General features: G+C 55.5%; 1 protein-coding gene across 1 annotated transcript; it reads left to right on the top strand.

The window, feature by feature from the left end:
* The first annotated feature begins 25 nt into the window (after nucleotides 1-25).
* MYBBP1A (MYB binding protein 1a) lies at nucleotides 26-20,775 on the top strand. The gene is made up of 26 exons (XM_036268542.1): nucleotides 26-233; nucleotides 441-536; nucleotides 1,260-1,343; nucleotides 1,432-1,506; nucleotides 1,597-1,704; nucleotides 2,610-2,785; nucleotides 2,946-3,113; nucleotides 3,238-3,355; nucleotides 4,597-4,892; nucleotides 5,179-5,289; nucleotides 5,872-5,997; nucleotides 6,178-6,345; nucleotides 6,434-6,539; nucleotides 13,785-13,881; nucleotides 13,992-14,143; nucleotides 14,478-14,561; nucleotides 14,641-14,790; nucleotides 14,872-15,039; nucleotides 15,153-15,310; nucleotides 16,503-16,749; nucleotides 16,918-17,052; nucleotides 17,129-17,197; nucleotides 17,811-17,924; nucleotides 18,121-18,222; nucleotides 19,151-19,299; nucleotides 19,479-20,775. Exons 1-26 carry the CDS (start codon nucleotides 36-38, stop codon nucleotides 20,020-20,022), a joined length of 3,999 nt encoding a protein of 1,332 aa, XP_036124435.1. The 5' UTR covers nucleotides 26-35; the 3' UTR covers nucleotides 20,023-20,775.
* The last annotated feature ends 418 nt before the right edge of the window (nucleotides 20,776-21,193 follow it).

Below are 21,193 nucleotides of genomic sequence, written 5' to 3'. Positions count from 1 at the left end.
GCTTCAGAGCCCACGTGTTCTGGAGCGTGGTGAAGATGGGGAATCCGGACGTCTCAGAGGCTATGTCTCCAGGAGAGGAGAGGAAGAGCGGCGCTCGGCCCGCCGACCGTCACGGCCTGCTGAAGCACAGCCGCGAGTTCTTGGACTTTTTCTGGGACATCGCGAAGCCGCAACAGGAGACTCGGCTTGAGGCCACGGAGAAGCTGCTGGAGTACCTGCGCACCAGACCAGAGGTACGATGGCGGGGCCCGGGACAGGCGGCTGCGAAGATCTCAGCAAAGCTGTGGCGGCGGGTCACAGGGATTGGGGATTGGGGGCACGTGGTCGCGAACCTGTGTGCCCAGGTGAGCGCGGGCCGTGGGGCAAGGGGCAGGCCGGCGCGGTGCGGTGCGGTGCGAGTCTTGGCTCTGGTCGACCCGGGAATGCACTTGGTTCCGCAGGGATCCGAGATGAAGTACGCCCTGAAGCGCCTAATCACCGGGCTCGGAATGGGGCGAGAAACCGCCCGGCCCTGCTTCAGTCTGGCCTTGGCCCAGGTGAGATGGTCACTCTTGGAAGGGGACCAGCTGTGCTGGTCTAAACTGTGGGGAGTGAGGAGGGCAGATGTCTAGGTTGCAGGGGAGGAGTCAGTGGTCTTCAGAGGGAGAATTGGGGGGGGCGGGGTGACATGTAAGCGGATGGAAGACGTCCCCACGTGGAGGTGTAGAAAGTGTATGAGACAGGCCTGTCTCCAGAAAAGCCCCAGCAGGTGGAGTGGGAGGTTGAGTAGTTTTCTTTTTGGCACATGGATTGACCGCCCTCTGAGGTACATTTTACTGAGGGTAGTAAGCTTTGGAGTGGGTTCACTTACCTCTGCAATGTTCAGGACCCTCCACCCCCAAGGGCCACTCAGCTGATTTTAGGCCACCTCTGAGGACTTGGACAGCTGGAAGTGCAATAAAGATCAGTCCTTTAGGATCAGCGTGAGGGGAGCTCAGAGCAGCCTGTGAGGATAGAGTGTCTGGGAATCTAGGGGCCAAAGGAGGTACTTTCTGCAACCCAGGGAGGCAAGATTCAGCTCCACTCCAGCAGCGAATTCCATCATCGGTGCTGCTCGGAGGGGCATGAGCAGCTTCAGAGGCATTCTTGGGGTGCAAGCAGGGGCCCAAGCCCCCGGGGCAGAAACTGAAGGAAGAAGTGGGAGGAGGTTGAGGTCTGTTGGGTTGTGACTGGACCAGCCCTCTGAGCCCCCCTCCATCTCCTGCCACAACTCCTGGCAGCTGTTACAGTCTTTCGAAGACATCCCTTTGTGCAGCATCCTGCAGCAGATACAAGAGAAACATGACCTGCAGAAAGTTAAGAAGGTGAGAGTTACTGTCCCCGGGGAGGTCAGCAGCCTTGGGGTGGAGAACACTTGGTTCCTTCTCACCGGTGCCTGGAATCCCTTTCTAGGCAATGATGAGACCTGCTCTTTTTGCAAACCTGTTTGGGGTGCTAGCCCTCTTTCAGTCTGGCAGGCTGGTGAAGGTAAGAGCTTTGGGGGAATGAGATATGTCGACTGGGTTGGGAGTGGTGGGGGACAGTGGCTCGTATCCTCTACCTCTTTGTGGGTACCAGGACTCGGAGGCACTGATGAAGTCCGTGAAGCTACTGCAGGCCCTGGCCCAGCACTACAACCACTTGCAGGAGCAGCCCCAGAAGGCCCTGGTGGACATCCTCTCTGAGGTACAGGCTTAGGGTTGTGGGACCCCTGGTAGTGCTACTCGTTATAGGAATGTGGAAAAGACACGAGTTAAATTAACTCATGGAAGGAAGTGCTCTAGAGCAGCACTATTCCACAGAAATATGAGTGCATAATGACACTCTTCAGTTACTGTATTAAAAGGGGGAAAAGAAATAAGTATAGTTTAGTAACATTTCATTAACCTAGTACGTGTTAAGTTATTTAAGTAATTATCTAAAGTGTTTTTTTAACATGCAATCAATATAAAAAGTTACAGAAAAACTTTGTATTCTTTTTGTCATTTTAAGTTTTGGGAGGCCAGTATATACTGTACACTTAAGCAACCCTCCTTTCAGAGTAGCGTATCCCAAGTGTTCAGTAGCCACTTGTGGCCAGTGGCCATGTTGGACAGTGTAGTTCCAGAACAGCACCTGGCATGTGGCAAGTATATTAGGCATGTTTGCCATTGTTTTGAGGCAGAGCTGGCCCCTCAGGAACCCCTCCACCTGCCACTGCCCTATTTGAGAAATGAAGGTAAGCTAATACCTGGAACTTTCTGCTACTGGAGAAAAGGCAGGGATAGGAAAGTCCTGGGCCCCAGCTTTCTGCACAGATCTGGCCGCAGAGCCACAAGGACCTGAATTTGAACTCCAGCTCTTCACTTGCGGCTCCTTATATAACAAAAGGGCTAGTTCTGAAAAATCCCAAAGAGAAATAATTAAAATGGTGACCTCTGGTCAGTTAGCATCAGTTGGGTGCTTATTAAAAACTAAGCTTCCTGAGACTTGGAAATTTGAGCTTTTTAACAAATACCCTAGCAAGGTGGGTTGTGGCTGTCCCACCTCACACTGGCACTGCCAGGTGCCTCAAGGGAGCCACCCTCCCTCAACCTGTCTCCCCACCCCAGGTCCCGGAGGCCATGTGGCAGGAGGTCCTGCCGAAGGTTCTCAAGGCTGACTTGAATTCAGTACTTGGCTCTCCTGAGCACCTGGAGCTCTTCCTCTTGGCCCAGCAGAAGGTTCCCTCGAAGCTCGAGAAGCTCATGGGATCGGTCAACCTATTCTCGGATGAGAATATCCCCAGGTGTGAGGGGGGTGGAGTGGGTAGCTTCCCTGGGGCCAAGGGGCTGCATCGGGCCCGTTCACAGATTTGCGGTATGGCCTGGGTGTATGCCAGCTTCCCTGGATACCTGGGCCCTTGTCTGTGCAGTGGATGCCACCTGAGTCCTCTCTGCCCTCCACAGACTGGTGACTGTGCTGAAGATGGCCGCCACCTCTGTGAAGAAGGAACGCAAACTGCCTGCTGTGGCTCTGGACCTGCTCCGCCTGGCGCTTCGGGAAAACAAGTTCCCGAGGTTCTGGAATGAAGTTGTGGAACAAGGGCTACTGAAGAAGCAGTTCTGGCCGGCCAGGTGCCTGTGGCGCTCATCCACTCTCCACCCCCTTTCCTGTTTGTTGGGCGGAGGTGGGTTGGCAGTCCCAGAGTCCACCCAGGGGAACAGGGCTCTGACCAGGCTCTGTCGTGCACCCCCTTAGCTACCTGTGTTTCCGCCTGCTGGGTGCATCCTTGCCCCTGCTGTCCAAGGAGCAGCTGCAGCTGGTGATGCGAGGAGACCTGATCCGACATTATGGGGAGCACATGGTCACTGCTAAGGTGGGTGCCGCCCCCTGCAGCCCAACGCTGTCTGAAACAGCCAGGAAGGGAGGTGGGTCGTCTCAGGGATAAGTCAGCTTCTGAAGCACAAGGCTGCAGCCTCAGGGCTCTTCCTGCCTGTGGTCCTCCCTGGTATGGGCAAGCACAGCTCCTGCTGGGAGGTGCCTGGGACTCGGTGTCCCATCTGCGTCAAGTGAGCTACCCGAGTCCTCCACCTCTTCACTGAGCAGACTCTTGGCAAGGACAGCCCTTCTGTCCTCAGGCCCCTCAGCAGAGGACTTGCAGCCAGCAGTCTGTCCAGACCTCCATCCACCCCAGTGTTCTGAGCACTGTCTGTGCAACCCACACGAAGCTGAGCACTCAGCAGGAGGGTTAAGGTGGTCAAGAGCATAGAATAGGGGGCCAGACCACCGGGTTCCAGTCCTGACTGCCCCACTCACTAGCAGCGTGACCCTGCACAGGCTGCTCCCTGCCCTGTCCCTACTGCTTGTCTGGGAGAGGAGAGGAGCGGTGCTCCCTCCAAGTCACTGTGACGGTGTCAGTTATGGCCCACGGGCCCCTGGAGTGGTGCCTACTGCAGGGTGTGCAGCCCGGTTTGCTCCCCTCACCGGCTCAGGAGCAGCTCCGGAGAGCTGCATTCCTGTTAGAGTGCTGGGAGGGCAAGTCAGAAAGCAGAGAGCAGTGAAGAGCACAGACCAGGAAGCCAGGCTGGCCTGGCCACACCCCAGCTGTACCACTTGGAGCCCCCAGAAACTACTTCTAAGCCTTTTTGTGCCTAATTTTCTTCCCCTGTGAAATGACAAAAGCAGCCCGTTGCAAAGGGTTGTTACAAACATTAAACAAACCTTCACACAGAAACACGTCTCTTGATGCTGGCACGTAGTAAGCTCGGAGAGGGGTTAGGTTTTAAGCCCCACCGTGACACCGACAGGAGCTGGCAGAAGTGGGACTTGAGCCCAGGTCAGTTTGATGGCCCAGTCTAGACTGAACCACTGCTCCACCCTGAGCCCAGAAAACAGCCTGTCCTGGTCCAGTGCGGTGAGAAGGAGGGGCCTTCTAGGGCCATAGGGGTGGAGGCCAGAACAGTCAGGCAGAGGCAGGCCTCGGAGGCAGACGAAGCATGGGTGCGACAGGGCAGCTCAGCCTGGCTGTACAGGGGGAGGGCACTTGCTGGGCCTCAGTGCCCCGGTGTGGGAGAGGTTGGCAGGGCTGTTAGTCACTGTGACGCCTGACTCTTGCAGTTCCCGAGCCAGTTCAAGTTTGCTCCAGAGATGAACGAGTATGTCGGAACCTTCCTGGAAGGCTGCCGAGATGACCCCGAGAGGCAGTTGGCCGTGGTGGTGGCCTTCACCTCCGTCACCAACCAGGGCCTCCCCGTTGTGCCGACCTTCTGGCGGGTTGTGCGGTTCCTGAGTGCCCCCGCCCTTAAGGGCTACGTGGTCTGGCTACGGAACATGTTTCTCCAGCCTGACCTGGACTCCTTGGTGGATTTCAGCACCAGCAATCAGAAGAAAGCCCAGGATGCTTCGATCCATGGGTGAATGGGCCAGCAGGGGGCAGGCAAGGGCCCAGGGCTCAGGAGTGGGCTTCCTGGGCCTGTTGAGCTCAAAGACCAGGGCCCTCCTTCCCACAGTATTGGGGTTCCATGAAAGGAGAGGGGAGGGGCCGAGCCTTTGCTCTTAAAGAAGGCCTCAGTTTCCTCGTGCGTGTTCCCACACTGGTGTTAAGGGGGTGGATGTCTTAGTGTTCCTGTCTCCAAAAGGAGGCAGAGGGGTACCATTTTTACCCTCTTGAGTGGCTCCTGTGACCTGACTGCCCCGCAGGCCTGAGCGAGCTGTGTTCCGGCTGCGGAAGTGGATCATCCTGCGCCTGGTTAGCATCGTGGACAGCTTGCACTTGGAGAAGGAGGAGGCCTTGATTGAGGAGGTGGCCAGGTGTGAGATGTGCTCAAACCCCAGTTCCCCACGGAGGGAGCAGCCAGGGAATCGGACCTCTTGCCTAGTCCTAGTTTGTGTCCCCCTGGAGCCAGTCTAGTGTTGGGGTCAAGTTGTCCATGAGGAGCAAGCAAGCCATTCCCTTCCTTTAGGCGGAAGGGGATTTAAAAGAAGTTCCCTGGGAGCCCATGAAAGGAAGGGACCCAGGAAGTGTGAGGCTGCAGGGACCTCAGGCGCAGGCCGGCTCTGGGTGCAGCCCAGGCAGTCTGCATATCAAGTGTCAGGGAAGTCTCAACACCGGCCTCATCTGTGCCAGCTGCTCAGCAGCTCACTGCCATCCAAGGGGGGCAACCTATGTTTGCAGTAATGATGGTGCAACTTGGTTGAGGCCACACAGCCTTGAGTCTGTCTTGGTTTCAAGGGAGGGATGCTGGGTCCAGATCTGAGAAGTGTCCGTTCCCTTCATCTCCAGGGTGGTTCTCTCCTCTTTCTCCAGGCATTTGGTGATGCCATCTAGGAGGGGCTGGTAAAAATAGGTGGCAGTAATTGAAGCAACATGGCTTGATCTCCCACCTTCCCCAGGTTTTGCTTCTTCCACTCATTCTTTGAAACAAAGAAGCCCACGTCCCAGATCCCGGAAACTGAGCAGCGGTTCTCCTTCCCTGTGGAGGGCCGGGCCCGAGAGGTGGTCAGCAGTGCCTTTTTCAGGTGGGCCATGGGCAGCTGGGGAGAAGCTGAGGGTGGGCTAACAGCGTTGGAAGCTGGCCTTGAGGATGCTTGCTCTCCAGTTCTAAGCTGGGAGAAACTAGAGGCCCAGTGAGTTCCAGTGGGGCTGGGGTAGATGGTCAGGTTTACTGACCCAGCCCACCCTGACCTCACCCTTACCAGCCTGCTGCAGACCCTCAGCACACAGTTCAGGCAGGCGCCAGAGCAGACCCAGGACAGACGGCCCTGGACCTACCGCCTGGTACAGTTTGCAGACATGCTGTTGAACCACAGCCGCAACGTGGCCCCCCTGACTCCCTTCACTACACAGCAGCGCCAGGCCTGGGACCGGTGAGTGGTGGGACTTCCGGGGGACGAGTGGGACGCTCTGGGGTGTGACTGGCAGCAGTAGCCTGAGCGCATGCCCATCTCACACCAGGATGCTACAGACTCTGGACGAACTGGAGGCTCGCTCCTCAGAGGCCAAGGCCAAGGCCACTGCCTTTCAGCACCTGCTGCTCCTGGTGGGCATCCACCTCTTCAAGGTACAGCAGCCTGGAGAGGAGGGGGTTACGGACCTGGGGTGTGGGGCCCTACAGACTTCCTCCTGAGAGGCTTGAGGCTTTACCAGGAAAGGCTCTGGGCAGTTGAACTTCGCAGATTTCCTAGGCCAGCTGGCCCTGGTGGAGCTGAGTGCCAGCAACTCTTTGTACCCTCCTGGTTTCTTCTTGACTCAACCTTCCTTTCTCCAGAGGTTTTCCTCTTGCATCACACAAGGCTCTTAAGGGTTGTTTGGGTCCTTTTTTTCTGTTGTTGATAGTTTTTTATTTTTCACTTATAGTTGATGTACAATATTAGTTCAGGTGTATAACATAGTGATTAGAGATTTATATAACTTACAAAGTGACCACCCTAGTAAGTCTAGTACCCGTCTAACACCATACATAGTTATTACAGCATTACTGACTGTATCCCCACTGCTGTACTTTACATCCCATGACTGTTTTTGTTTTTTTTTTTTTTTTTAAATTTTTTTATTAAAAGAATTCCCCCATTGACCCCCTCCTCCCCACTCCCGCCCCCCTCCCACCTTTTCCCATACTATTGTCCGTGTCCATTGGTTATGCATATAAGTTCTTTGGTTTATTTCTTCCCACCCCCCAACCCCTTTCCCTTTGAGGTTTGTCAGTCTAGCAATGAATTTGTGCTTCTTAATCCCTTCACCTTTTTCATCCATTCCCCCAACCCCTTTCCCAACTGGCAACCAACAAAATATTCTCTGTATCTATGAGAATGTTCCTGTTCTTCCTGTTCATTTTGTTTGTAGATTCCATTGTTGATAGATATGTATTCATTGCCATTTTGTTTGTTCCTACATTTTATCTTTTTCTTTAAAAAGACCCTTCATCATTTCATATAATAACGGTTTGGTAGTGATGAACTCCTTTAACTTTTTCTTGTCTGGGAAAGTTTTTATATGTCCATCGATTCTAAATGACAGCTTTGCAGGATAGAGTAATTTTGGTTGTAGGTTCTTGGTTTTCATCACTCTGAATATTTCTTGCCACTCCCTTCTGGCCTGCAAAGTTTCTTTTGAGAAATCAGCTGACAGCCTAATGGGAACTCCCTTGTAGGTAACTAGCTGCCTTTCTCTTGCTGCTTTTAGGATTCTCTCTTTGTCTTGAACCTTTTGCATTTTGATGATGATGTGTCTTGGTGTGGGCCTCTTGGGGTTCATCTTGTTTGGGACTCTCTGTGCTTCCTGGACTTGTATGTCTGTTTCCTTCACCAAGTTAGGAAAGTTTTCTGCCATTATTGTTTCAAACAGGTTTTCGATTTCTTGTTCTCTCTCTTCTCCTTCCGGCACCCCCAAGATGCGAATGTTGGCACGCTTGAAGTTGTCCCAGAGGCTCCTTACACTATCCTCATTTTTTTGGATTCTTTTTTCTTTTTGCTGTTCTGGTTGGGCGTTTTTTGCTTCCTTATATTCCAAATCGATGGTTTGCTCCTTGGATTTACGTACTCTATTATTGAAGCTATGTAAATTATTCTTTATTTCAGTTAAAGCCTCCTTCGTTCTAACTGTGCAGCGATCGTTTCTGACTGGTACTTTTTTATGCTCTTGAGGCCCTCACTGAGTTCATTGAGCATCCTTATAAGCAGTATTTTGAACTCAGCATCTGTTAAGTTGCTTATCTCCATTTCGCTTAGTTCTTTTCTTGGGGTTTTGTTCTGTTCTTTCATTTGGGACCTGTTTCTTTGTATCCTCATTTTGCTGCCTTCCTGTGTTTGTTTCTGTGTATTACTTAATGAGAGGTATGGGGCTCGCTGAGACCCGATGCTGCTCGTTTGAAAGAATTTAGGAAAAACCTGAAGCAGGACCCAAGACAGGCCAATCCTATGGTTAAGCAAGTAGCAACAGCTTGGGTGGGCCTGAAAGTTGGGTGGGGCGGGGCCTCAGGGAGTCAGCAGGGCGGGGCTACCAGTGTGAGCCAGGTTGCTGGAGTCCCAGATATGGCGACTGTCTGCCGCCCCAGGGAAGGGCTCACCAAAGGAACAAAGGCCTCTGACAGCACGTTTGTCCCCGAGAAAGCCCCCTCTCCAGCCCTCGCTCCAGTGCCAAACAGCTCAGTTCCTCCCTGTATTTCTCTGGTGCCCCTGGAGCTGCCTCCCCTCCGAGCTTAGAGGGAGAGAGTCCGACCAGTCTGTGCGCGGGCCCTTTAGGGAGCTGCCTGTGGCTCCAGCCAGGTCAGCTTCCCTGAGCCTCAGTTTCTGCTGGTTTTTCCAGCCAGAAGTTATGGGGACTTCTCTTCCTGGCACTGGAAACCTGAGCGGGGCACCTGGTGTGGGACGGGGACCCCTCAGTCCTCAGGAAGGACCTTCCCAGCCTCGGGAGCCTCCTGATTTTTATCCGCCACACTTGGGTGTGGGACCAGCCCGTCGCGCCGCCGCCGTGCCACTGCCGCCACCCCTCGCGCCGCCGCCCCTCCTACCAGTCTGGATGTAGCTGCCTTTTTTTTCTAATTCCGTAGTTGTAGGACTTCCATTCAGCTTGATTTCAGGCGGTTTTGGATGATGGTTGTTCTGTAGTTTTGTTGTAACTTGGATGTGGTTGTGGGAGAACGCGATACTGCGTTTCCCTACGCCGCCATCTTGACCGGAAGTCATCCATGACTGTTTTTGTAACTGGCAACTTGTACTTCTAAATTCCTTCCCCTTTTTTGCCGTCCACCCAATCACCCGCCCAGCTGACAACCATCAAATTGTTCTCTGTACCTATGAGTTTGTTTCTGTTTTGTTTGTTGTTTATTTTGGGTTTGTTTGGGGGTTTTTTTAGATTCCACATATAAGTGAAATGATATTTTGTCTTTCTCTGTCTGCCTTACAGTTCACTTAGCCTTAGCATGATATCCTCTAGGTTCATTCATATTACTGCAGATGGCAAGATTTCTTTCTTTTTTCATAAGATTTTATTCTTTTTTGTGGCTGAGTCTTATTCCATTGTATATATGTACCATCTCTTCTTTATTCGTTCCTCTGTTGATAAGCACTTAATTTGCTTTCATATTTCGGTTATTGTAAATAATGCTGTAGTGAACATAGGGTGGATATATCTTTTCAAATGAGTATTTTGAGTTTCTTCCCAAATGGAATTACTGGGTCTTTCTTTGTTTCTTGTGGCCTTTATTTTAAAGTCTATTTAGTCTGATACAGGTTTTGGTGCCCTAACTTTTTTTTGGTTTCCCCTTTCATGAAATATCTCTGTCCACCCCTTTACTTTTAGTCAGTATGTGTCTTTCTGTAAAGTGAGTCTCTAGTAGAGCAAATATAGGGTCATATTTTCTTATCCATTCAGCCCACCTGTGTCTTTTGATTGGATCATTTGATCAATTTGCATTTAAAGTAATTATTAAATAATGTTGTTACTGCCATTTTATCCTTTATTTTTTTTTTAATCTTTTTTTTTAATCCTCACCCGAGGACATTTTTCCATTTTTTTGTTCAGATAGAGTGGAAGGGAGAGAGAGAGAGATGTGAAAGGGACACATCGAGTGGCTGCCACCCGCACGACCCAACCAGGGCCAGGGACAAACTGCAACTGAGGTACATGCCCTTAGCGGGAACCAAACCCGGGTCTCTCTGGACCACAGGCCAACACTCTAACTGCTGAGCCAAACTGGCCAGGGCTTAAATCTTTTTCTAATTAAAGAAGTCCATTTAACATTTCTTATAATACTGGTTTAGTGGTGATGAACTTCTTTAGCTTTTTCTTGTTTGGAAAGCTCTTGCTATATCCTTCCATTCTAAATGGTAACTTTGCTGGGTAATCTTGGTTGTAGGTAGGTCCTTGCTTTTTGTCACTTTAAATATTTCATGCCACTCCCTTCTGGCCTGAAAAATTTCTGTTGAGAAATCAGCTGATAGTCTTATAGGAGCTTCTTTGTGGGTAACTAACTTACTTTCTTGCTGCTTTTAAGATTCTGACTGTCTGTGATCTTCTGCATTTCAATTATGACGTCTTGTTTCAGACTGTCTGCTTCCTAGGTTTGTATGTCTGTTTCCTTTGCCAGATTAGGGAAGTTTTCCGTCATTATTTTTTCAAATAGATTTTTAATTCCTTGCTCTCTCTTCTCCTTCTGGTATCCCTGTGATGGAATGTTGGTTTGCTTGATGTCTCATTGTTTTGAATTTTTTTTACTGTTCTGATGAGATGATTTCTACTACCTTGTCTTCTCTGATTCGATCCTCTGCTTCATCTAGTCTGTTGATTCCCTCCAGTCTGTTTTTTCATTTCATATATTGTATTCTTCATTTCTAACTATTTTTAAGTTTTGTATTTTCTTTTTTATGTTTTCTGTCTCTTTGTTAGAGTTCTCAGTGAGTTCATTGAGCATCCTAATAACCAATGTTTTGAACTTGCATCTGGTAGATTGCTTGTCTCCATTTTGTTTAGTTATTTTTCTGGAGTTTGGTTCTGTTCTTTCATGGGACATGTTTCTTTGTCTCCTCATTTTGGCTGCCTCTCCGTGTTTGCTTCTGTGTATTAGGTAGAGTTGCTGTGTCTCCCAGTCTTGGTAGAGGGGCCGTAAGTAGTAGGTGGCCTGTGGGGCCCAGTGGTTTAGCCTCCCTGGTCACCTGAGCTGGGTGCCCCAGGAGTGTTCCTTGTGTGGGTTGTGAGTTCCCTTCTGTTGCACTTGAGCCTTGATTGCTGTTGGCACATCAGTGAGAGGGATTGACCCCTCAGGCTGATTGACTGTGAGGACTGGCCATGACGATAATAGAGGAATTGTGTGGGGACTGACCCCACAGAGCAGGATTCGCTTTAGCCAGGCTCTAATGACTGCCGAGTCCACCCTTTGTGTGTGTCATTTGTGGAGGTGGTCAGGTGGTATTCTGAAGCTGGCTACCAGGTATGTTGGTTTTGGGGTCTCTTGGGAGGGCCTCTGGTGCAGGCCAAGTTCAGCAATGGCCTTTGCCTGGGGTCGCCTGGTATGAGCTACAAAGTGACCTCCAGATGGTTGCCACTTATGTGGGCTTGGAGGGGCCTGGGAATGGCGAAGCTGTGAGCTGAGGCCAGCTGCCACTAGTGCCGTGCTTGGGGCCGCTTAGCAACAGGTCTGGGGTACACTGAGGCCAGATGATGCTTGTTTGGGGTTTGTGAACCTTTGTGAGATTTTAGGGAATCTGCATCGTGAGCCAAAACAGCCTGTTAGGATGGAAAAGCCACTGGAAGCAGCTTAAGTGGGCCCCAAAATTGGGTGGGGCAGGGTCCCAGGGAATCACCAGGGCTGGGCAAACTGCTTGCCAGGTTATGGAGATTCAGATATGGTTCCTGCCTGCTGGCCGTGTAAGGGGAGGGCTCAGCGAGGGCACAAAGGCTTCTGCCAGCACTGTCTGGGAGAAAGCTGCCCTTCCAACCCCGCCCTGAAGCCAGGCGATTCATTTTCTCCCTGTGTGTCCCTGGCACTTTTTAGGTTGCTCTCCCAGTGCTGGAGTTAGAGCGAGTGAGTCCAAGTAAGTGTGCATGGGCCCTTTAAGAGGAACTCCCTGCCCTGGTCTGTTTGGCTCAGCGGTTAGAGCGTTGGCCTGCGGTCCAGAGAGACCCGGGTTCGGTTCCCGCTAAGGGCATGTACCTCAGTTGCAATTTGTCCCCAGCTCTGGTTGGTCATGCGGGTGGCAGCCACTCGATGTGTCCCTTTCACGTTGGTGTTTCTCTCTCTCTCTCTCTCTCTCTCTCTCTCTCTCTCTCTCTCTTCCTGTCTCTCCCTCTCTCTCCCTCCCACTCTATCTGACAAAAAAATGGAAAAATGTCCTTGGGTGAGGATAAAAAAGAGGAGCTCCTGCTTGGGACTCCAGCAGCCCTTTGTCTCGTTCAGCCACAATCTCCACTGCCTTTCGTAGCCAGAGTTATGGGGGCTTCTCTTCCCAGCACTGGGACCCCTCACTCCTCAGGGGGAACTCCACAGCCGAGATATCCCTCCAGATTTTTAACTGCCATACATGTGTGTGTCCAGCCCCTTCCATATCTCCGCCCCTCCCGCCGCTCTGGCTTCTTCTGTGTATCCTTAATTGTAGGACTTCTGTTCAACTAGATTTCAGGCCGTTCTTGGTGATGGTTGTTCTGCAGTTTAGTTGTAATTTTGATGTGGTCTTGGGAGGAGGTGAGCATAGCATTTACCTACTACTCCACCATCTGACCAGAAGTCTGCTTCTGGTCTTAGGTAGTCTGAGGAGATGGGTTCTCGGCTGCTCTCCTGTGGCCTCTTGGTTGTGGACTTTGCTTCTGGGCCCAGCCTGTGGTCAGGTTGTGTGGGTGAAGTTTGGCCACGATGCCCCTTCTGCTCCTTGGCATTTGGCATCAGGGCTCTGGTGACTGGGGACATGTTTGAGCCCACCCCAGACCCTGGGATCTCTGAGCTTGACTTGGACACACCTCTGGATAAAAGGTGCCTGGCCACAGTCCTGGCCGGGTAGCTCAACGGTTTGGAGTATCATCCCATACATCAAAATGTGATTGGATCCCCAGTCAGGGCACATACCTAGGTTGCAGGTTCGATTCCTGGTTGGGGTCAGCATGGGAGGCAATAGATCAGTGTCCCCCACCTGCCAAAACAATAAAAACATCCTCAGGCGAGGGTTTTTTTTTTTTTTTTTAAATGGTGCCTGCACAGCCAGGGAGCTGGAGACAGATGACCAGAGCACTGGGCTGCTATTCTGGCCTAATCTGTCACCCCTGGCCACCCCTACCCCCCACTGCATTGTGAGGAAGAAGTCTACCTTTTCAGCACCTTGGGTCACAGGCTCTTTGTAGAGGTCCCCCTGGTGGGCAAGAAGTGTAGATGGCTGGAGTCTGGGCTTATCCCCAACAAGATGGGTTTAAATGAGTCAAAATTAGTGACTTTCAGTGTTTCTCGATGTAATAAATGTTGAGCCGGGTGTAGTAGGAAGCATCTAGAATGAAGCATGAGGCGGGGGCCTGCTGGCTTCTCGTGCCGAACCTGCTGTCCTTGGCAGGCTCTCCGCCTCTGGCGCCGTGGGGAGTTGGGCTCCATTTCCCTGACGGCTCCCAGACCTTGTGAGTGCATGTTAGGTGTAAAGGTCAGGACCTCCTGGGCTGCCCCTGGGGTCTGGCTGGGCCCTCCATTCTGGATGGTGAGGCTGACTGGCCAAGGCAGGCTGGAGTGTTCTCGGCTTCTGATGATCCAGCTACTCCCACTGGACTAGCCCCTCTCCTGGCTCAACAAAGGCTGGGAAGGGGGCTTGGCTCCTGATTTCTGCCTTACCCACAGTCCCCTGCAGAGAGCTGCGACCTCCTCGGTGACATCCAGACCTGCATCAAGAAGAGCCTCGGGGAGAAGACCCGCCGGACCCGCTCCAAGGCCACCAGTGGGTCATTGCACCTGGGGCAGGGGCGGCAGGGCACATTCTGGGTACAACAGGGACCTGGAATGGGGCAGCAGTGCCCTGCCCAGACTCAGACCCCTCCCCGCTTGCAGACCCCCAGGAGCCGCCGTGGGTGGAGGTGCTGGTGGAGATCCTCCTGTCACTGCTGGCCCAGCCCAGCCATTTGATTCGCCAAGTGGCCAGGAGCGTGTTCAGCCACATCTGCTCCCACCTGACTCCACGTGCCCTGCAGCTGATCCTGGATGTAAGTGGGGCCTTCAGGGAAATGGGTCCTGGGATGTGGCTGTCCAGGCACCAGGGCTGCCATCTCAGCCCTCACCCTTGCTGTGACCTGCAGAGGGGGTGGGGGCCTCGCTCAGACTGCTGCTGTCAGCCCTGTTCCAGGGGTTCTGGGTGTCATCGTATATCGAGGAGGTGCTGACACTGGGCCTTGGAGGATGTAGCCTTCCCGCCTCGGCTTTATTTTCTTCCCTTGACCTTTTGGCCAAGATTGGGCTGGGCAAGGCCAGGGAAATTAGTCAAGAGGGCCCACTGGTCTGAGGGAGGGTAAAGGGTCAGCATCTGGAAATACCCTGCAGGTGCTAAACCCAGAGCAGAGCCAGGACAAGGACGACAACGTGGTGGTCATGGATGATGCCGAGAAGCAGCTGGAGAATGAGGAGGTACTTGGCCAGCGTGGGGCAGCGCGGGGCGGGCAGACACGTGTGCAGTGGGGAGGTACTATACACCAGCCACCCCCAGGACAAGAGCTCGGAGAGCGAGGACAACAAAAACTCCGAGAGTGAGGAGGAGAGCACCGAGGAGGAGAGTGACGAGGAAGACCGGGACGGGGACATAGACCCCGGCTTCCGGGAGCAGCTGATGGCGGTGCTGCAGGCAGGGAAGGCGCTGGTGAGCCACAGCTGGAGGGGCCCCTGTCCCTGTGTCTACCCGTGCCCACGAGGCCAGGCTGTTCATGGCATCTTCCCTCAGGGTGGAGTGGATGACGACGACGAGGAGCTGGGGGATGAGGCCATGATGGCTCTGGACCAGAACCTCTCCAGCCTCTTTGCTGAGCAGAAGCTGCGCATCCAGGCCCGGAGGGACGAGAAGAACAAGCTACAGAAGGAGAAGGCGCTCCGGCGGGACTTCCAGATCAGGGTGAGCCTGAGGCCCAGCCTGTGCTCACCGATGCTTCGGCCCAGTTACCCTGTCATCCCCTCCCTCTGTATGCCCTCCCACACCTGACTGAGTCCACCCCGTCCCGGCCACAGGTCCTGGACCTGATTGAGGTGCTGGTGACCAAGCAGCCCGAGAACCCCCTGGTCCTGGAGCTGCTCGAGCCACTGCTAAACATCATCCGCTGCAGCATGCGCACCAGCAGCACCAAGCAGGAGCAGGACCTCCTGCACAAGACGGCCCGCATCTTCACGTGAGCGGGGCGGGGGCCGGGGCGGGGCAAGAGGGTCCGCATCTTCACGTGTGGGGGTGAGACTGGGCGGGGCTGTCCACAGCCCCAGAGCCAACACTCAGAGGGGTGCCTGGCCTTTGGGGTTTCCTAGGTAGACAGGGTAGAAGCCCAGCTTCCAGAGTGGGCCCACTTGGCTCTCAAGGTTCACTGCTCTGCCCGGGAGGCGTGTGTCTCAGCAACTTCCACACAGGCCTGGTTCCTTCATCCCTTCTCCGACACCCAGCCACAGCTCTGCCTGGACCAGCAGTCCTCGGGCCCAGTCCCAGCCCTGCCCTGCCCCCGTCATCGGCAGCGATGCCCTGGGGCTGCGGCAGGGAGGTGGGATAGTGGACAAAAGATGGGAGCACAGAGTGGTGGGGGCGTTGGCACTAATCCAGTCTCGGGTGCCAGGGAAGGCCTCCTGGGAGCTCGAGTTCATCAGGCCTGGGGCCACAGGTAGGGCAGGAAGGGTCCAGCTAGAGCGAGAGTCCTTATGGACCAACCCTGGCTGCGGGGTTAGAAGCCCAGAGGTGTTTTCAGTGAGAGCGTAGGCAGGGGGTGGTGGCACGGGCTGCACCGCAGGAGCCCAGCCAGAGGGCCGAGCGGTGGCAGGTACAGACCGCCTCCCTGAGCGCAGAGGTGCTGGGGAGACGAGGGCCTAGGGACTTGAGATGCCAAGTCCACAGACTAGAGCAGGTGGGGGGAGTGTGACCGAGAGTGCACCCCCATCTTGCGTGCCAGCCTCAGGCGCCCTGTCTCCGCTGGCTCTCCCTGCCTCCTGGTGGGCACTGTTGGGCTAGTGGAGTGTCCTGCCTCTTGTCCCTGCCGTGTCCTGAGTACACAAACCCTGGTCTTGCTTTACAAAGGGCCTGAAAGCCACTGTCCTGCAAGAGACAAGTGTAGACAGGGATGTGGACCGGGTTGGGGTGTTCAGCCCATGGTGCTTCCTCAGCCCAGGGAGCCAGTTTCCCCGCTGGCTTGTCCTCAGAGCAGATGTGCTGGTGGCCCTGGGCCTCCCTCTGCAGCCTTAGTCAGGTCCCTTTCCTTCTCTCTGTGTCTGATTCCCCACCTGAGAAATGGGACTCGGGGACCCTACTCTTGGGGTTGGCTCTGCTCGGCGGAGCAGGGAGGAAAGAGCATGTCGTAACCAGTTCTGCCTCTTGCTGCCCTGCAGACATCACCTGTGCCGCTCCCGGCACTACTGCCGTGACGTGGGCAACTGCGTGGAGGCTCTGTACGCCCAGGTGGAGCGTCTGGTGCAGCAGGCTGCCCGCCAAGCCGACCCATCCGTCGCCCTCTACTACTTCAGCGCTTCTCTCTACCTGCTCCGGGTCCTGAAGGGCAACGCTGCTGACAGGCCCGGCCACAAGGCCCCGAAGAAGGAGAAGGCAGGCACTGGCACCAAGCCCAAGGGCCCCGAGGTGAGCAGGCCCTGGCCCAGGGGGCTCAGCTCGGAAAATCCTGTGCTGATCTGTAGGAGCAAATCCCAGGCAGCTGGCCCAGACCTTCTGCCCATTTCACAGATGGGGAGTTGAGGCCGTGGCAGCCTGGGGAGCCGTCTCCCTGGCATCACATGAACTCTCCCTCAGGTGGCCCCGGCTACCAGCTGCTTGGATTTGAACCTCGTGACCCCAATCTACTCGTCAGCACTGAGCTCATTCCTGACCAAGCGCAACAGCCCACTCACCGTTCCCATGTTCCTCAGCCTCTTCTCCCGGCACCCAGTGAGTGTGGGGGCCAGCCCACCCGCGGGGCCTGCCCACCCAGAGTCCCGTCTCATGGCCGCCGTTCCCTCCCTAGGTGCTCTGTAAGAGCCTGCTCCCCGTCGTGGTCCAGCACGTGACAGGCCAGACACGGCCTCGCCATCAGGTAAGGCCTGTCTGCTGACCCCGAGTCCCTTCTGGCCGGGCACTTGTGGCCCAGGATTGCTGCCCTGGTGGGAGTAAGGGCGGCGGGCGCACCCCGCCCCTGCCCCTCTGACCTCCCCGCTGTGGGCACAGCGCAGCTGTGGGGGCGCACGCAGCCGTGCTCCTGCCTCTGCCACTTCCCACGTGGCCTGAGCCCTCCAAGTCCAGCTCACGCTCCAGCCCGCAGAGGGGAGCCTTTGGCTGGTGCTCCGGAGCCCAGCTGACGGCCCGAGGACGGAGACGGGAGGCTGGGGCTGCAGGAAGACAGTGCTGAGTAGAACGAGGGTCGGGAACTGTCCCAGTCCAGGCTGTCTCTGACTAGCTGAGAGCCCTTACTCCCCACCCAGGCTCTGTTCCCCCTGAGAAAAGGGGTGGGAGCAGATGGTTGCTGGGCCCAGCGCTGCTTCAGTGACGGCCCAGGCAGGTTGGACCCAGAGCAGCAGGCAGCCCCTCATGCAGCCTCACGTTGTCTTGGCCTTAGCTTCTGCCAGAGCTCTCGGGGTCCCCTATGGTTCCCTAAGCCGTGGCCCAGCAGCCGAGGCTCCTGGTGACCACGTTCCCTCCCCCCACCCCAGGCCCAGGCCTGCCTGCTGCTCCAGAAGGCCCTGCCCATCCGGGAGCTGAGACTGTGTTTTGAGGACCCCGAGTGGGAGCAGTTGATTGGCCGGATCCTGGCAAAGGTCACCGAGGTAGCAGCCGCGGAGCTCCCTCTCACACCCGTCAGGAGTGGTTCTCAGAACCAAGGAGCGGGGATTACTGGGGCCCTGAGCCTGGGGGTGGTTTGGGGATTGCTCCCGGAGACATTTCTTCCATCGGGCTCTGGTCTCGTGGGGACTGGCTTCGGGAAGCTGTCCCGGGTGGCTCAGCCTGGCCGCTTCTCCTTAGAATCTGCGGGCGCTGGGTAAGGCGCAGACCAAGTCGGAGCACCTGAGGGAGCGGTCTTCCTTGGAGCTGCTCAACACTCTTTTCCGGCTTATTAATCACGAGGTGAGCTCAGGAGGGAGGTCACCAGGTGGGCGGGGAGCCATGTGGGGCAGGTTCTGGGTGCCAGGGGAGGAGTTGGACTGTTACTGTTTGCGTGGTTAGGGAGCCATGGGCATGAGTGATGGACTTGGGCGAGTGCCACCCCTGTGCCTGGCGGGGTCAGGGCAGGAGGCTGTGCTGTTGTTTGTTCCAGTAAGAAAGCAGAGAAAGGGCTGGAGGGCTGGGGACCTTGGGAGGAGGTGAAGAAGATTCCTGGGGGGCAGCTGTTAGGAAGGAGCCAGGTTCCAGAGCCTGTGGAGAGGGAACGAGGGGCCTTCAGAGTGGGGTCCAGGAGGCAGTTGTGGGTGCGTGTCTGGTTCCTCAGTCTGGCCTGGGGGAGAGGTCTGGGAGTTCCTGCACAGGCAGTGGTCAAAGCCTGCGTGCAGGGCCGGCCTGCTGAGAGGGTGCTGGGGGGAGACGGGCCTGGGCCGGGGTCGTGAGAACAGCCTGTGGACCTGAGCAGCAGTGCCCAGAATGGTAGTAAAAAGCCAGACGAGAAGAGTGTTCTGGAAGCCAGTGGGTTTCAAAATAACCCAGTCATGTGGCAGGGAGGGTGAGATGAGACGAAGGGCTTTGGCCACCCTGATGTCACTGCATGGTGCCCTCAGAGGTGGGCAGGCCAGAGCTGCGGAGGGAGGGTGGAGTGGGAGGGGAGGAGGTGGAGATTGGGGCTACTGGCTGTGGGGAGAGGGAGCGAACATGGCGCCGGGGGCTCTTTCTGCCTAAGGTGAGTGAAGCGTGATTTGCAGTCAGGTGTGGCTGCAGGTGCAGAAGGGGACATGGGGTCCCTGGAGAGGCGGTAATTGGGCAAAGGTGGGGGGACTGGGGACCAGGAGCTGGGGAGAGGCCCTGCTTCCCGTGTGCGCTGCAGCCACCGCTTCCCCCTCTGCAGAAGCTGACCGTGGACCTCACCGCCGTCCAGGGCGTGCTGCAGAGCCAGCAGCCGAACCTGCAGCACAGGGTGCAGCAGGGGGAGCACTCGACGGGCTCCAGCCGCCTCTTTGACCTCTACTGGCAGGCCATGAAGGTCCTCGGAGTGCAGTATGTTCTGGAAGGAGGGCCTGTACCTTGGGAGGGGCAGGAGAGACCCTCACACTGCACACATTGTGATGTGCGTGCCCCAGTGTGGGAGCTTTGCACAACTTGGGTCCCCGGGGGTCACAGAGTCGGACACCCCTGCCTTCACTAGACACTTCCTTACTTTGTTCACTTCTTCCCAGGCGCCCCAAGTCGGAGAAGAAGGAGGCCAAGGGAGTCCTTAGTGCCACACAGAGCCCCGTTAGCATGAAACGGAAGAAAAAGGGGTTCTTGCCAGAGACCAAGAAGCGCAAGAAACGCAAGTCAGGGAACACCACACAGGAGGAGGATGCCAAGCCTGCAGCCACTGGTGGGGACCAGCCCCCCAGCACAGGCAAGAAGAGGAGAAGGAAGAAGGCTAAGCCTGCAGCCCAGGCCCAGGCGAATGGGACTCCTGCCACCAGGAGTCCGGTCCCCGAGCCCCCTGCCAAGACCCCAAAGCTACAGAAGAAACATCGGAAGCTGTCCCAGGTGAATGGAGCCACTCCTGTGTCCCCCACGGAGCCTGCCAGCGAGAAGCAGTATCAGAGGGAGCTGCCCAAAAAGGAGGTCTCGGGCAAATTGTCACAGTCGGCTCTGCCACGGAAAAAGGCGAGATTAAGATTGTCTTTGGCCAGTCGGAGCCCCAGCCTCCTGCAGAGTGGGGCCAAGAAGAAAGCACAGCTGAGGAAGGCGAAAAAGCCCTGAGTGCAGGCCCTGCCCCGCCCTCCCTGGCAGCCCCACAGACTCCTATTTTTTCACCAGGATTTTAATAAACAAGCCGCTCTGAGTACTACCTTCTGGCTCTGCAGGAAGAGGGTCCTACTGCAGCAGACGCGACCGAGTCCTCTTCCAGGTGGCCCTGCCATGCGGTGCTCTCTGGCTGCCCTGTGTCCCAGCCCAGAACACATTTGAATTGTGTGAGGCTGGGGGTGTGGCTCCTGGCACGTGGTCCAGGTCCGGGCTGGGTGTTTGGCAGGTCGGCCAGGGCCAGGCAGACGCCATGTGAGCACAGTGTGGCCACTCCTTGTCCCCTCCCGCCCGGCTGCTTTCCTGCAGGAGCCACCGCGGCGTGATTTAAATAGGTTTATTTCTTCATTTACAAGAGGAATATATTTGGCTTCTCTCTTTTAAGACTCAGATTCACAATCAGCAGCTCTAAAAAATAAAGGAGCAGTTTGGCTTCCGGAAGGAAGAGGAGGCAACACTTGGACCTGGTTCTTGTACAACAAGAAAACATTGCTGGGGCCCCAGTTGAGGCGGAGGTGGGGGTGGAGGCCAGGGTGGTCTTTGGGGATCCCACCCTCTTGCTAGGCCCTCCAGGGCACCCCAGAGCTTGGCGGGGAGTGGGTATTCCAGTAGCTTACACACCACTGAAGCCACGCCAGCCGGGAACTACAGAGCGAAGAGCATTGTCTAAGCTGGCTCTTGGGGTCTGCTGGCCACAGGGGGTCCCCAGGCCAGAACCACCTGGATTCCAGCAACTGTGCAGGGAGGGAGCGTGGAGCAGGGAGAATATGGTAAGCTGCGCGCTGGGGGCCAGGGGCTGGTGGGCAGCGTGGCAGCTGTACCCCGCATGTGGCCATGAGGACGGGGAGGCGGGTGCGGACAGGCCTGCGGCGGGTGTGGAGACGCCCGTGAGCAACAGCAGCTGCCTTTGGGTGGAGGTGGTTCTGGGGTGTCACCTCCATTGGGCTATTCCTAGGTCAGGAGCTTAGTGGATGGCTGCCTCCCCCGCCAGAGCCCTGGCTGCTGCCCTGTGGGTTCTGGGAAGAGGCCCCCTGGGCCCTGCCCCTGGAAGGAGCCCTGTCTGGGGCAGGAGTAGGTCTGGCTCCTGTCGGGGGGTCCAAGAGGAACAGGTTTTCCAGGGGCTGTAAGG

This window comes from Molossus molossus, unplaced genomic scaffold (assembly GCF_014108415.1).
Source record: "Molossus molossus isolate mMolMol1 unplaced genomic scaffold, mMolMol1.p scaffold_m16_p_19, whole genome shotgun sequence".
In the NCBI taxonomy this organism is placed as follows: Eukaryota; Metazoa; Chordata; class Mammalia; order Chiroptera; family Molossidae; genus Molossus; species Molossus molossus.
The sequence above is the reverse complement of the archived record's forward strand: the minus strand, read 5'-3'. Positions and strand labels throughout refer to the sequence as shown.